This window comes from Neofelis nebulosa, chromosome 17, assembly GCF_028018385.1.
Source record: "Neofelis nebulosa isolate mNeoNeb1 chromosome 17, mNeoNeb1.pri, whole genome shotgun sequence".
NCBI classification, from domain to species: domain Eukaryota; kingdom Metazoa; phylum Chordata; class Mammalia; order Carnivora; family Felidae; genus Neofelis; species Neofelis nebulosa.
Genome location: NC_080798.1, coordinates 14,371,527 through 14,384,726, shown reverse-complemented (window position 1 = coordinate 14,384,726; position 13,200 = coordinate 14,371,527). Strand labels below are relative to the sequence as shown.

The window sequence follows — 13,200 nt, the reverse complement described above, 5'->3', positions numbered from 1 at the left end:
TCTGGGGTGTGGCTTAGGGGCGGAGTTGATGCTTCTTGGGCCAGGACCCCGCAGCCCTATTTCTCCCATACCCTAGATGTGAACGAGTGCTTAGAGGGAGACTTTTGTTTTCCCCACGGCGAGTGCCTCAACACCGACGGCTCCTTTGCCTGCACTTGTGCCCCCGGCTACCGGCCCGGACCCCGCGGAGCCTCTTGCCTCGGTCCGTACCCAGGCTGGGCCTGGACCGGGAAAGGGTGGGCTTTCACCCAGAAAACCGGGACGGGGAGAGGGCGGAGGCGGCGCCTGACGTTTTGGACTGAGGTCTCAAAGCGTCAAAGCGGGGCTTGTGGAGCCTCTTGGCGTCGGCCAGGGAGGGGAGGGGTTTGGAGGGGGAAAGGCGGAGTCGGGATAAGCTGCTCCGTGATTGGAAAGGACGGGGCCTGAAGGCGTCGGAGGGGTGGGGCTTTCAGGGAAAGGAGGAGCCTAAGGCAGGCTGGGGGCGGAGGGGGGTGGGAAGAAGGGGAGACCTCAGCCAGAGAGGCGGGGCAAGCGCGGTGGAGGGGCTTGCCCGAGAAGGGTAAGCCGAGGAGGTGGTCCGCGGTTTCGGACACTGTCCCGCAGACGTGGACGAGTGCAGCGAGGAGGACCTCTGCCAGAGCGGCATCTGTACCAACACCGACGGCTCCTTCGAGTGCGTGTGTCCTCCCGGACATCGCGCCGGCCCAGACCTCGCCTCCTGCCTGGGTGAGAGGCGCCTGCCCGGCCTGATCCCTGCCCCTCTGCCTCTCCTGCTCTGCCATTTGCCTCCCCTCCGCTGCTTCCTCCCTTCCCCGCTTCTGACTCTCCTCCCCCTTCCTTAACTCCTCCACCTGTTCTTATTTGCCTCCCAGCCTCCCGTTTCCCGCATCTGACTGCTCTGCCTCCTTTCTCAGACATAGACGAATGTCGAGAGCGGGGCCCGGCCCTGTGCGGGTCCCAGCGTTGTGAGAATTCCCCTGGCTCCTACCGCTGTGTCCGAGACTGCGACCCTGGCTACCACGCGGGACCTGAGGGCACCTGTGACGGTGAGACTACTCTCCTTCTCCGCTCCTGTCTCTAGAACTAGTTGCTGGAATGAGCTCCCTTGGGGACGGAGGAGGAGCACCCTGCCTTCCGGACTTGAGGGGAGGGAAGGAGCCGTCAACCAATGCACTTAACTGTGTCCCCATCTCTGTGGTGGAAATAAGCCACCAGGGTGCCCTTGCATTTTCCCCTGGAGGTGAGGTGGGAGGATGGGGGTGGGGGGGAGGGGAGGCACTCCTACCAGATACCAGGCCAAGCCTCACTTCCAGAAGCGGCCCTCTCTGCTCCTCTAGCTCAGTGCACATTTTAGGCTAGACCCCAGCAAGACATCTCCTCCAGGAAGAACTGTTAGCGCCTCCACAGCTTCCAGTGGGTTTCTTTGTCTCTGGGTCCCTTGAAGCCTCCAGCTGCCCTCCGGTCACCGAGAGGGGCCCAACCCGGGGCTGTCCTGGGCCCATCCTTTCCCAGTTCAAAATTCCCCAGGTTCCACCATACTGGGCCTTGCCCGTTTAAACCCCACCTCCCAAGTTCTATTCCAAGTCTCTCCGGATTCTGTGCTTTCCCCATTCTTCAGACTTCTCCAGCGCCCCAGCCCCGCCCCAAACGTGTAGGCCCACCCCTTCCAGTCCCAGCCCTTGCCTGCCCTTCTCATTCCTTATGCCTTCCCCCACACCCTCCTCCCTCCCTTCCCAACCCCCCTGCCCTGTTTCCCCACCAGGCTCCAGCGGGGTACTGATGAGACAGGAGGCTGGGGCTAATGGAAGGATTTGTTTTTGCATAGTGTGTGGGTCAACATTTTGGGGAGCAGATGAAATGACTGTGGGCTATCTTTGGCTCTCTGGCTGCCAGACCTCTGATCCGTGGAAGCCTAGTTTCAGGGGACTTCGTTCATTCATTCTGCAGGAATTCATTAAGCACCTACTGTGTGCCAGACAGTGGCAATGAGCCAGACAAAATCGATGCCCTCACGGAGCTGACGGTGGGGGGGTGGCAGTGGGGGGAGGGAGAGACAGACAGAAAGTATGTAAATAAATTCAAGCTTCATTCAGCAAACAGTTTGGGGGCACACACTGTGTGTCAGGCACGGTTCTATACCCTGGGGTTACAGGGGGAACAAGACAGATACAAGTCCCTGCATTATGGAGGTTATAGTCTAGGGAGGTGACAGTTGGCATATTAAAAAATACATGGATATTTTTGACATATTAATATAATGTCAACTTTAAGAAGGAAAATAGGTGCCTGGGTGGCTCAGCTGGTTAAGCAGCTATTTTATTTTATTTATTACATTTATTCATTTTGAGAGACAGAGCATGAGCAGGGAAGGGGCAGAGAGAGAGGGAGACACAGAATTTGAAGCAGGCTCCAAGCTCCGAGCTGTCAGCACAGAGCCTGATGTGGGGCTCGAACTCACAAACTGTGAGATCATGACCTGAGCTGAAGTCGGACACTTAACCGACTGAGCCACCCAGGCACCCCTAAGCAGCTAACTCTTGATCTCAGCTCAGGTCTTGATCTCAGGGTCGTGAGTTCAAGCCCCATGTTGGGCTCCACACTGGGTATGAAGCCTACTTTAAAAAAAAAAAAAAAAAAAAGGAAGATAAAACATGATAAATGGACATAGATGATAGGGTTGGGGGGAAGGGGTACTAGGAGAGCTTGACCTAGACACTTGAGTGAAGTTAAAGAGGGAGCCATGCAGATAGCTGAGGGAAGAGTGTTCCTGACAGAGGAAACAGCAAGTGCAAAGGCCCTGAGGTGGGCCCATGTTTGGACTACGTGAGAAATGGCGATGAGACCTTAAAAGAGTCTCAACACTTCAGAAGCTCAGACTCCTAGAACACCGGATTTATAGGGACTTCTCAATCATGGGAACCGGAAGCGGCATCAGGAACTTGTGAATCCAGGCCTGTGACTCCCCTCCCCTCCCCCCACCCTACTCTTTTCCAGACGTGGATGAATGCCAAGAATATGGCTCAGCGATTTGCGGAGCCCAGCGCTGTGAGAACACCCCCGGCTCCTACCGCTGCACACCAGCCTGTGACCCTGGCTATCAGCCCACGCCAGGGGGCGGATGCCAGGGTGGGTGTCCATCAGGCACTGGGTGAGATGTGGAGGGCATGGAAAGCCCAGCAATGGCCTGACTGTCTGGTGGTTGCAGATGTGGATGAATGCCGGAATCGGTCCTTCTGCGGGGCCCACGCCGTGTGCCAGAACCTGCCAGGCTCTTTCCAGTGCCTCTGTGACCAGGGATACGAGGGGGCCAGGGACGGGCGTCACTGCGTGGGTACGGGGCTCGGCGGGGGGGGGGGGGGGGGGGGGGCGGGGAAGAGGGTGGGGAAGAGGTGGGTCAGGCCCTGCTCCTCTCTGTAGACCTGAACAAATGTGAGTTCACACTTGGTGTGTGAACAGATATGAACTGACACATTCAGGTTGTAGAATTTAGACTCTGGAATATACAGCATTTCCCTTGTCAGTCAGGACTCTTCTGGTTGCAAGCAACAGAAACCCTATTCGTTCAGATCTTGTTTTGGGAAGGCTTAAAAAAATATGTGCATAAAGTCTGTAAAATGCACACTAATCTTTTTTTTTAATGGACACTAATCTTAAGTACACAGAAATATTTTCTTTTTTCCCAACGTTTTGTGAGGAAAATTTCTTTTTTTTAACATTAAAAAAATTTTTTTAAATGGCTATTTATTTTTGAGAGAGAGACAGAGTATGAGTGGGGGAGGAGGAGAGAGAGAGGGAGACAGAATCTGAAACAGGCTCCAGGCTCTGAGCTGTCTGCACAGAGCCTGACGTGGGGCTCGAACTCACAAACCATGAGATCATGACCTGAGCCGAAGTCAGACGCTTAACGGACTGATCCACCCAGGCACCCCCCGAATTTTTTTAATGTTTGTTTATTTTTGAGAAAAAGAGAGAACACACACAAGTAGGGGAGGGGCAGAGAAGAGGGAGACACAGAATCCAAAGCAGGCTCCAGGCTCCAAGCTGTCAGCACAGAGCCTGACGTGGGGCTTGAACTCACAAACTGTGAGATCATGACCTGAGCTGAAGTCAGACACCCAACCAACTGAGCCCCCCAGGTGCCCCTGAGGAAAATTTCTAACCATGCAGAAAATTGAAAGACCTGTAGAATGAATTTCTGCACACCACATATATTCCATATCATTATTTTATTATCCTTATTTCCTCATCTATCTGTCTGTAATCCATCTTATTTCTGGGATAAGTTTAAAGGTAAATTGTAGCCATCAATGCACGTCTCCCTAAGTTCTTCAGTATGCATAGCACTAACCAGATTTCAGTAGGCATTTACAGATTTTTTTTTTAATGTTTATTTAAAAAAAATTTTTTTTAACGTTTATTTATTTTTGAGACAGAGAGAGACAGAGCGTGAACGGGGGAGGGTCACAGAGAGAGGGAGACACAGAATCTGAAACAGGCTCCAGGCTCTGAGCTGTCAGCACAGAGCCCGACGCGGGGCTCGAACCCACAGACCGTGAGATCATGACCTGAGCCGAAGTCGGACGCTTAACCGACCGAGCCACCCAGGCGCCCCTTAATGTTTATTTTTGAGAGAGAGAGACAGAGAGAGAGAGAGAGGCAGGGGAGGGGCAAAGAGAGAAGGAGACACAGAATGCAAAGCAGGTTCTAGGCTCTGAGCTGTCAGCACAGAGCCCAATGTGGGGCTTGAACCCATGAACCGTGAGATCATGACCTAAGCTCAAGTCAGATACTTAAAAAATTTTTTTAAATGTGTTTTTAAATTTTATTTTTGAGAGAGACAGAGTATGAGTGGGAGAGGGGCAGAGAGAGAGGGAGACACAGAATCTGAAGCAGGCTCCAGGCTCTGAGCTGTCAGCACAGAGCCTGCTGTGGGGTTCGAACTCACGGACCGTGAGATCATGACTTAAGTTGAAGTCAGACGCTTAACTGACTGAGCCACCCAGGTGCCCCTCAAGTCACATACTTAATGGACTGAGCCACCCAGGTGCCCCTGCAGATATTTTTTTATCTGAGGTTCAATTTATATACAGTGAACTGCATGAATCTTAATGATATATTCTTTACATTTGACAAGCACACAAGCTTGGTTTCTTTGAAAAAAATTAAATTTTTTTTTTTTAACATTTTTTAATTTATTTTTGGGACAGAGAGAGACAGAGCATGAACGGGGGAGGGGCAGAGAGAGAGGGAGACACAGAATCGGAAACAGGCTCCAGGCTCCGAGCCATCAGCCCAGAGCCTGACGCGGGGCTCGAACTCACGGACCGCGAGATCGTGACCTGGCTGAAGTCGGACGCTTAACCGACTGCGCCACCCAGGCGCCCCTCTTTGAAAAAAATTAAAATGGTGAAGTCCTGGAATATGTTTGAACTTTGGGCATAGTTGGATCCAGGAATTCTAACAAAGCTAGCTGTCTCTCCCTCTCACCTCTGCTTTCCCCTGTTGTATTTCTGCTCAGGCAGACTCTTTTCAGAGTGACAAAGAAGGCCCTGGCATCTCTGGGCTCATATCCTCAGCTTGGCAACCCTAGGGCTAAAGAGGGAGGCTCTTTCTTGGTAGTTCTACCAAAAGTCCCAGAACTAGCTTTGATTGGCCCAGTTTAGTCACCGCCTATCTCTCTGAACCAGAGAAATGCAGTAATCTGGTTGGCCAAGCCTGGAACTTGTGCCCACCCCTCAGAGTAGATTTAACCCTACTCATAAATACGTGAGTTGAAAATGGAGGGACAGAGGGCTCCCAAGGAAAGTTCAGGGTCTGTCACCAGAAGATAAGTGGATGATGGGGTCTGGGTCATGAAAAATACCCTTCTATTTGAAAGCTCAGACTTTTAGAGCTTTGGAATCACAGATACCTACAACCATTGACTCTCCTTCCCCTCTGTCTCTTGCTCACAGATGTGAATGAATGTGAAACACTACAGGGTGTGTGTGGAGCTGCCCTCTGCGAGAATGTTGAAGGCTCCTTCCTGTGTGTCTGTCCCACCGGCCCTGAGGAGTTTGACCCTATGACTGGACGTTGTGTTCCCCCACGAACTTCTGCTGGTAAGACTGATATGTCTGTTTAACTGATGGCTTCAGGGCTCACAGAAAAATGATGTGGTCTAACCATTCCCATCATGGGCAGGCTGCCATCAGTTAAATGTTGTTGTTTTAAAGAACAATGAAAAATTCAGAACACGTGGGTTAACATGGGCGGTGGGACCGGGGCAGCCCTGTCCCTGACTCTACCAGATTCCTTCTTTCAACAAATGTTCACAGGGCATCCACTGTGTTTAGGCCTTATTCTAGGTACCAGAGACATGGTAGTGACCAGGAGAGACCACTCTTTCCTTAAGGAGCTCACAGTCCAGTGGGAGAAGGCAGAGATATCACCAGAGAGTGACAACCAGAGAAATCAGGGCTGGAAGGAGGAAGCTCAGGCCAGAAGGAACAAGGCGGTGATGGGGAAAGGCTGGGGGATTATGGGAATCCAGAGGAGCCTACCCCAGCTGGAGAGGGAAGTGAGAGCTTCCTATAGGAGGGGAGGTCTGAACTGAGAGCAGGAGGAAGAGTAGAAATAAGCCAGGTGATGTGGGTGAGGGAGGGCATTCTGGGCAGAGGACACAGCAAGGGCAAAGGCCTGGCAAGGCAAGAGAAGACCTGCCATGTTTGAGGAACAAAAATAAGTTCAGGGTGGCATGCTGGACAGAGCAAGGGAAGGGGTGGGGAGAAGTGAGGCCGCAGAAGGATGCAGTGCTAGACCACACTGATTTACCCTCTCAGGGGGCTGGCCTTTCCTGAGGGCACTGTGGCACCGTGGGAGGGTTTTGAGTGGGAGAGGGGGATCATCAGAATCTGGCTGCCGTGTGCAGGTGGACTGGAGGGGGTGACACTAGGGGCTGGGAGCCTAGGGAGCATCCAGGGCAGGGACCTGGGCAGGAGAGGAGAAGACTGGAGCAAGGCAGGGGCCACGAGAGGGGAGGGGAGGGTGGTGGCAGGAGGCGAGAGGCCAAGTGGAGAGGCTGTGGGCTGCCTGGGGGGGAGGGGGGGGGCGGGGGAAGGAGGTGTCCAGGTCCAAGCCTAGGTTTGGGGACAAAGACTCTGAGGCCAGCTGGGGACACATTGGATGTGAGGACCCAGAAGGTAGCCAGGAGGCCAGAGGAATCCCCCTACCTCATCCCAAACTGCAGCTGGGATGATGGGCCAGACACCTGGGAGGGTGTGAGGTGCCAAAATGACAGGAGGTGAGAATGGGAGAAATGAGGACAGATGGTGAGAGGTGTGGCGTCTGGTTCAGCCTCGGTTTGGGGGCCTCAGTTTCCTCGTCTGTAACATGGGGGTGGGAGGCTCAGCCCATGCTGGCTGGGCTAAAGCCCCTTGTTTCTCCAGGCACATTCCCGGGCTCACAGCCCCAGGCACCTGCCAGCCCAGGTCTGCCTGCCAGGCCACCTCCGCCTTCCCCACCCCGCCGGCCCAGCCCGCCTAGGCAGGGCCCCGTGGGCAGCGGGCGCCGCGAATGCTACTTTGACACAGCAGCTCCCGATGCATGTGACAACATCCTGGCACGGAATGTGACATGGCAGGAGTGCTGCTGTACCGTGGGTGAGGGCTGGGGCAGCGGCTGCCGCATCCAGCAGTGCCCCAGCACGGAGACAGGTGGGCATGGGCTCCTGGGCGGACATAGGGCTGAGGGTTTGGGTAGAAATAGGCAGGCATGCGACTGGGACAGAGGACACATTTGGACATGGGCTGGGGCACTGGTACCGTACGGGCAAGAGTAAGCTGCCAGCCAGGCGGGTGTGAGGCTGAGAGGTGGGCACAAACAGGCACGGGGCCTGAAAACTTGGGTGAGCAGGGGGCAGGAGTAAGCCCTGAGATAGATGGGCGGGAGCAAGCCCAGGGTGCAGGGCAGGGGCCCGGGCCAGGGTGTCTGGGCTCAGCTTTGTCTCTCTGTGCAGCTGAATATCAGTCATTGTGCCCCCATGGCCGGGGCTACCTGGCACCCAGTGGAGACCTGAGCCTCAGGAGGGGTAAGCTGAGACTTCAAGCCCCACTCACCCTCAGCCCCCAGGCCCAGCTCCATCTCACCCTCTCCGTTTTCTTCACCTCTACCTCCCATCCTTTTTCTCTGTCTCTACCCCGCCCCCTCGCCTATCTCCACCTTTCCCGATCTCTACCTCTGGGTCTCTGTCGCCACCTTTCGGTCTCTCTCTTTCCCCGGTCAAGCCTCAGAATCACACATTCCCCCCATCCAGCCGCCCCACACCCCGGCCCCATCTCTCTTGGTGTGGGGCGCACCTCTGACCCTCCTTCCCGCAGACGTGGACGAGTGCCAGCTCTTCCGAGACCAGGTGTGCAAGAGCGGCGTGTGCGTGAACACGGCCCCAGGCTACTCATGTTATTGCAGCAACGGCTACTACTACCATGCCCAGCGACTGGAGTGCGTCGGTACGAGCTTCGCCTGCCCCCCCCATTCCACCCCCACCCCCTCCCGACCCTCTACCAAGCCAGCGCCTCTCTGGAATGTCGCCACCGCCAGCAGAAGTCCTTCCCGAAGTCTAGACTCCATCTATCAGGCTGTCAACGCGCTGGGGAAGTGGGAAAGGGTAGAGGGCTACTTCCTGACCACTCCCTCCATGCCTCCCTAGATAATGACGAGTGCGCAGACGAGGAGCCGGCGTGTGAAGGCGGCAGCTGCGTCAACACCGTGGGCTCTTATCACTGCACCTGCGAGCCGCCACTGGTGCTGGACGGCTCCCGGCGCCGCTGCGTCTCTAACGAGAGCCAGAGCCTCGGTAGCCCCGCCCCGCCCCCGGGCCCGCCCCGCCCCTCGCTCTCCGGGCTCAGCCCCACGCCCAGGCCACGCCCCCCCCCCCCCCCCCCCCCGCCCTATTTACTCTCGGTGTCTGACTCTGCCCCCACGGCTGGGCTGGCTGGGCTGGTGTCGGGGATTTGCTCTAAAGCCAAGGTTCCGGAGGAGCCTGGCACTTGCTGGCCGTGTGTACCTGCACGTTGCTTATCGCCTCTGGCCGCAGCTTCCTTCTGGCACCTTGGGTGGACTACCTTACAGGGTGGCTGTGAGGAATTTCATTTTCAGGACCGTTATGGGACCTGATCTTACAAAGTGCCAAAGCCGTGCTTCCTCTTATTATTTCCCTGTGTGTCTCTGTCTCCTTCCACCTCTCTGGGGTTTCTGTCTTTAGGTTTTTCTCTGAATTTCTGCCACTCTCTGGGTCTGTCTTTGTTTCTAGAGGTCTGTTCCTTTTCGTCTCTCTCTCCATCTTTACTTTCCTGTTCTTGGATTCTCTGACTCTTTGGATGTGTTTGTCTCTATCTCTTTGGGTCCTTTCTTTTTGCCCAATGACCCAAACTCTCTTCTCCTTCCACTTCCTGTGTCTACATCCCCCCTCCCCACACCCCCGCTTTCTCCTCCTATGTGACTGCCTCATGCCAGACCAAGCACATACTCCCCTGGAGCTATCTCAGAGGCCTTCTGGGAGTCAGATCACAGCTGAGGAGGAGCGTCTGGTGTTAGGCACTGGGTAGCTGGGCTGCTCCAGCACAGGAGATGGCCAAGAATTTGGGAGGGTCCTATCCTGCCTGTCCCACCCTGATGCATGCTGTCTCTTCCCTCAGATGACAATCTGGGAGTGTGCTGGCAGGAAGTGGGGGCTGACCTCGTGTGCAGTCGCCCTCGGCTGGACCGCCAGGCCACCTACACAGAGTGCTGCTGCCTCTATGGCGAGGCCTGGGGCATGGACTGTGCCCTCTGCCCCGCCCAGGACTCAGGTACTACGACCTGCCTGGGTCATACTCAGAGGCCAAGAAGTCCCATGAGACCCCACCCCCCACCCACCCCCACCAAATCCTGGACACTTAGACCTCAAATGCCAGTTGCTCAGACCCACCGTCCTGGCCCACAAACTACCTGGTCAGAGCTCACAGACCTCCGAGTCTTAATGTATTGGACACTCACTTCCAGGTGCCCACAACCCCAGAGATCCCCTAAATCTTGGCTCTTGGAACTCCTGAGTTCCCCAATCTTTAGCCCATGGGAACTCAGTCCAGGCCCAAAACCCTGATCCTTGGTCCTCAGACCTCCAGGTCCCATGGCTCAGATCCCCTCCTATGCATCCTGGCCCCTGAGCCCCCCAGTAACAGTCCTGGGACTCCCCAGTTCTGGTTCCTAAAACACCCCCATCCAATTTCTCTAGGCCTCTAGTCCAATATCCCATGGGTCCTCCCTATTCCAGCACTTGGACCCTGATTCCTAGCCCCAGTACTTAGTACTCTCGATCCCAGCACCATGGAATCCCAGTCACAACCCTCAGCCCTAATCCTGCCTCCAGAAACCCTATCGGGCCCTGCAATCCCAGCCCCCTCATTTGAAGTCCCTCCCATGCCTCAGCCCAAGGCCCTCCTCCTCTCCTCTCCTCTGGGCTCCTCTTTCCAGCCAGGGAACATGAATGGTGGGTTCTGAGGGCTAACCACGAGGCTTGGCTCCTATTCACAGATGACTTTGAGGCCCTGTGCAATGTGCTGCGCCCCCCTGCATATGGCCCCCCGCGGCCAGGTGGCTTTGGACTCCCTTACGAATATGGCCCTGACCTAGGTCCACCCTACCAGGGCCTTCCCTATGGGCCCGAGCTGTACCCGCCACCCGTGCTACCCTACGACCCCTACCCACCACCTCCTGGGCCTTTCGCCCGCCGAGAGGCCCCCTACGGAGCACCACCCTATGACATGCCCGACTTTGAGGACGACGGTGGCCCATATGGTGAATCTGAGGCTGCGGCACCACCCGGCCCGGGAACCCGCTGGCGCTATCGGTCCCGCGACACGCGTGGCTCCTTCCCAGAGCCTGAGGAGTCACCTGAAGGTGGAAGCTATGCTGGTGAGCACTGCGGGCGAGGGATGGAGACCAAGACGAAGAGTCAGGTGTGCAGAGAGATGGAAACAGGGAAGACGGAGGGAGATAGATCCAGAAACAAAGAGAAGCTGGGGTCGGGGGTTGGCTCAGAGAGATGGGAGAACACAGATACAGTAGGAGAGAGCGTCAGAGAGCAGCGATGACGAGGGACAGAAACATACCTGCAGACCAAGGAGCTGAGGACAGGAGGAAAGTGATGGGGAGGAGTGCTGGGGAAACCTGGCCCCACGGCGCCCCCCACAGCCCGCGAACAGGACTCACGGCTTAGAAGAGGATATCCGGCCAGGGACGCGCACCGCCCCCCTCCCCGTTGGGGGTTTAAGATATAGAAGGCAGAGACCCCCAACCAAGGAGCCCCGCATTCTCCACAGGCGCGCTGTCTGGGCCCTACGAGGGACTGGAGGCGGAGGAGTGCGGGATCTTGGATGGCTGCGCCCACGGCCGCTGCGTGCGCGTCCCCGAGGGCTTCACCTGCGACTGCTTCAGTGGCTACCGCCTGGACATGACCCGCATGACCTGCGTCGGTGAGAGGCGGCCAGGGCCAGCCTGTGCGGGGCTAGGGTGGAAGCCCTGACCGGAGGTTGGGGGGGCGGGAGGTGTCAGGGACGTCAAGGGGTCGGCCGGACCAGGGAAAGCAGGAAGTGCATCCCGCGCAGGGATGGGCTGTGCCTGAAGAAGGCGAGTTCAGGCTTCGAGAAAAGCAGAGCTTGACCTCCGGACCGGACCGGGGGCTGGGCTGGAAGCAGGATTGAAGAATCCTGTAGAATCCCGCAGGTGTGATTGCTAAAGGAGTTCCAGTGCTACCGTGGGCAATTTGACCACTTTGGAGAGCTCCCGTCTTATATGAATCATGTTTGCCTAGTTCAGGCAGTAGTAAAGCAAAGGGATTACAATCAAGGACTCTGGGGGAGTCGGACAGACCTCAGGCTCAGTCCAGCAACTTGCTGTGTGACTCTGGGACAGGTCACCGTCCCTTTTTTTAGTTTTTCTCATCTGAAAAATGAGCATAAGTTGTAGAATCCATGTCATAGAGTTGTGAACATCATTAATACTGAAATACAATGAGACTGAGGCCTGTGTGTAAACCAAGGTTCAGAAAAGAGAACTGAGTCCCCCAAGGACTCACAGCCAAAAAATAGCAGGGGACTGGGCACTCTGAGAACTGGGCAGAATGTGGGCTTGTTGTGTGATACTGGGCAAGGAGCTTCCCCAGGCTGCGTCTCAGTTTGCCCATATGAAAACAGAATCACTGCCTACCTCAGGGTTATTAGTTGGATAAACACACATAATGTGCTTTAAACAATGCCTGGCATCGAGTAAGCATTAATTGTTGTGATATCATTATCAGTATTATTTTCCTAACAAAATCCTAGTGACATAGGCCCTACCATACCCATTTTATAGAACACAAAGCTGAGTCTCAGAGATGTTAAGCCGCTTGCCCATGCTCACACAGCCGGCAGGTGGTAGTGATTGGATTCAACTTCAAGCAGGAGGCTCAGCACCCCTTTGCCCCAGGGGCCAGATAAGCCGGCTCCAGGGTCCCCGGCCCCGAGCAGAGATCCTTGTACCTCCTTCTGCAGACATCAACGAGTGTGACGAGGCCGAGGCGGCCTCCCCGCTCTGCGTCAACGCACGCTGCGTCAACACCGATGGCTCCTTCCGCTGCATCTGCCGCCCAGGGTTCGCGCCCACGCACCAGCCGCACCACTGCGCGCCCGCCCGGCCGCGGGCCTGAGCTCCTGGGGTCCCAGGCTGTTTGCTCCGCGCCTGCGCACGCGGCTCCCTGCCGCGCACTCTCCCGCCCGCTTGCGCGCATGAGCACGGGGAGCCCGAGTGGTCGGAGAGGAAGGGCGCACGAACCAATGGAAGGAGGGTTGCCCTTCGCTGCTCCTGCCACCCTCAGCAACTCCTACCGACGCTGCGGGGGCCCGGGACTAGCCCACGGCGCCCTTCACGTTCCCTCTACTTTTTATGAAAAGTTTCAATTAAAAAAACACCTATTTTGTACCTTCTGCCTCTGCCAGTCTATGTCTCCGAAAGTCTGGCTCCAGAGTTTGTTCTCTGAGCCACTAAATTACATCCTCTTCCCATCCTTGACTCCGTGTCTGGCTCTTAATTTCCGTGCCTCTGTCGCTTAGTCTTTCTCCTATGTCCGTTTCTCTCTTTATCTCTGTTTATTATCGCTTGTCTATTTCATTTTCTCTGCCCGATGCTCTATGACACGGGGAC

General features: G+C 55.8%; 1 protein-coding gene across 4 annotated transcripts in view; it reads left to right on the top strand.

Moving 5' to 3' along the window:
- LTBP4 (latent transforming growth factor beta binding protein 4) overlaps positions 1-12,978 on the top strand; it is a 30,589-nt gene extending 17,611 nt beyond the window's left edge. For all 4 annotated transcript variants that reach the window (XM_058709524.1, XM_058709521.1, XM_058709522.1 and 1 more), the window contains 14 exons: positions 77-202; positions 604-726; positions 915-1,046; positions 2,995-3,126; positions 3,206-3,331; positions 5,955-6,101; positions 7,428-7,694; positions 7,997-8,068; positions 8,358-8,486; positions 8,687-8,833; positions 9,675-9,827; positions 10,552-10,932; positions 11,340-11,492; positions 12,552-12,978. In XM_058709524.1, the coding sequence (XP_058565507.1) occupies positions 77-202; positions 604-726; positions 915-1,046; positions 2,995-3,126; positions 3,206-3,331; positions 5,955-6,101; positions 7,428-7,694; positions 7,997-8,068; positions 8,358-8,486; positions 8,687-8,833; positions 9,675-9,827; positions 10,552-10,932; positions 11,340-11,492; positions 12,552-12,706 (2,243 nt within the window). In that variant the 3' untranslated portion in view covers positions 12,707-12,978. The remainder of the gene's footprint in view (positions 1-76; positions 203-603; positions 727-914; positions 1,047-2,994; positions 3,127-3,205; positions 3,332-5,954; positions 6,102-7,427; positions 7,695-7,996; positions 8,069-8,357; positions 8,487-8,686; positions 8,834-9,674; positions 9,828-10,551; positions 10,933-11,339; positions 11,493-12,551) is intronic.
- The last annotated feature ends 222 nt before the right edge of the window (positions 12,979-13,200 follow it).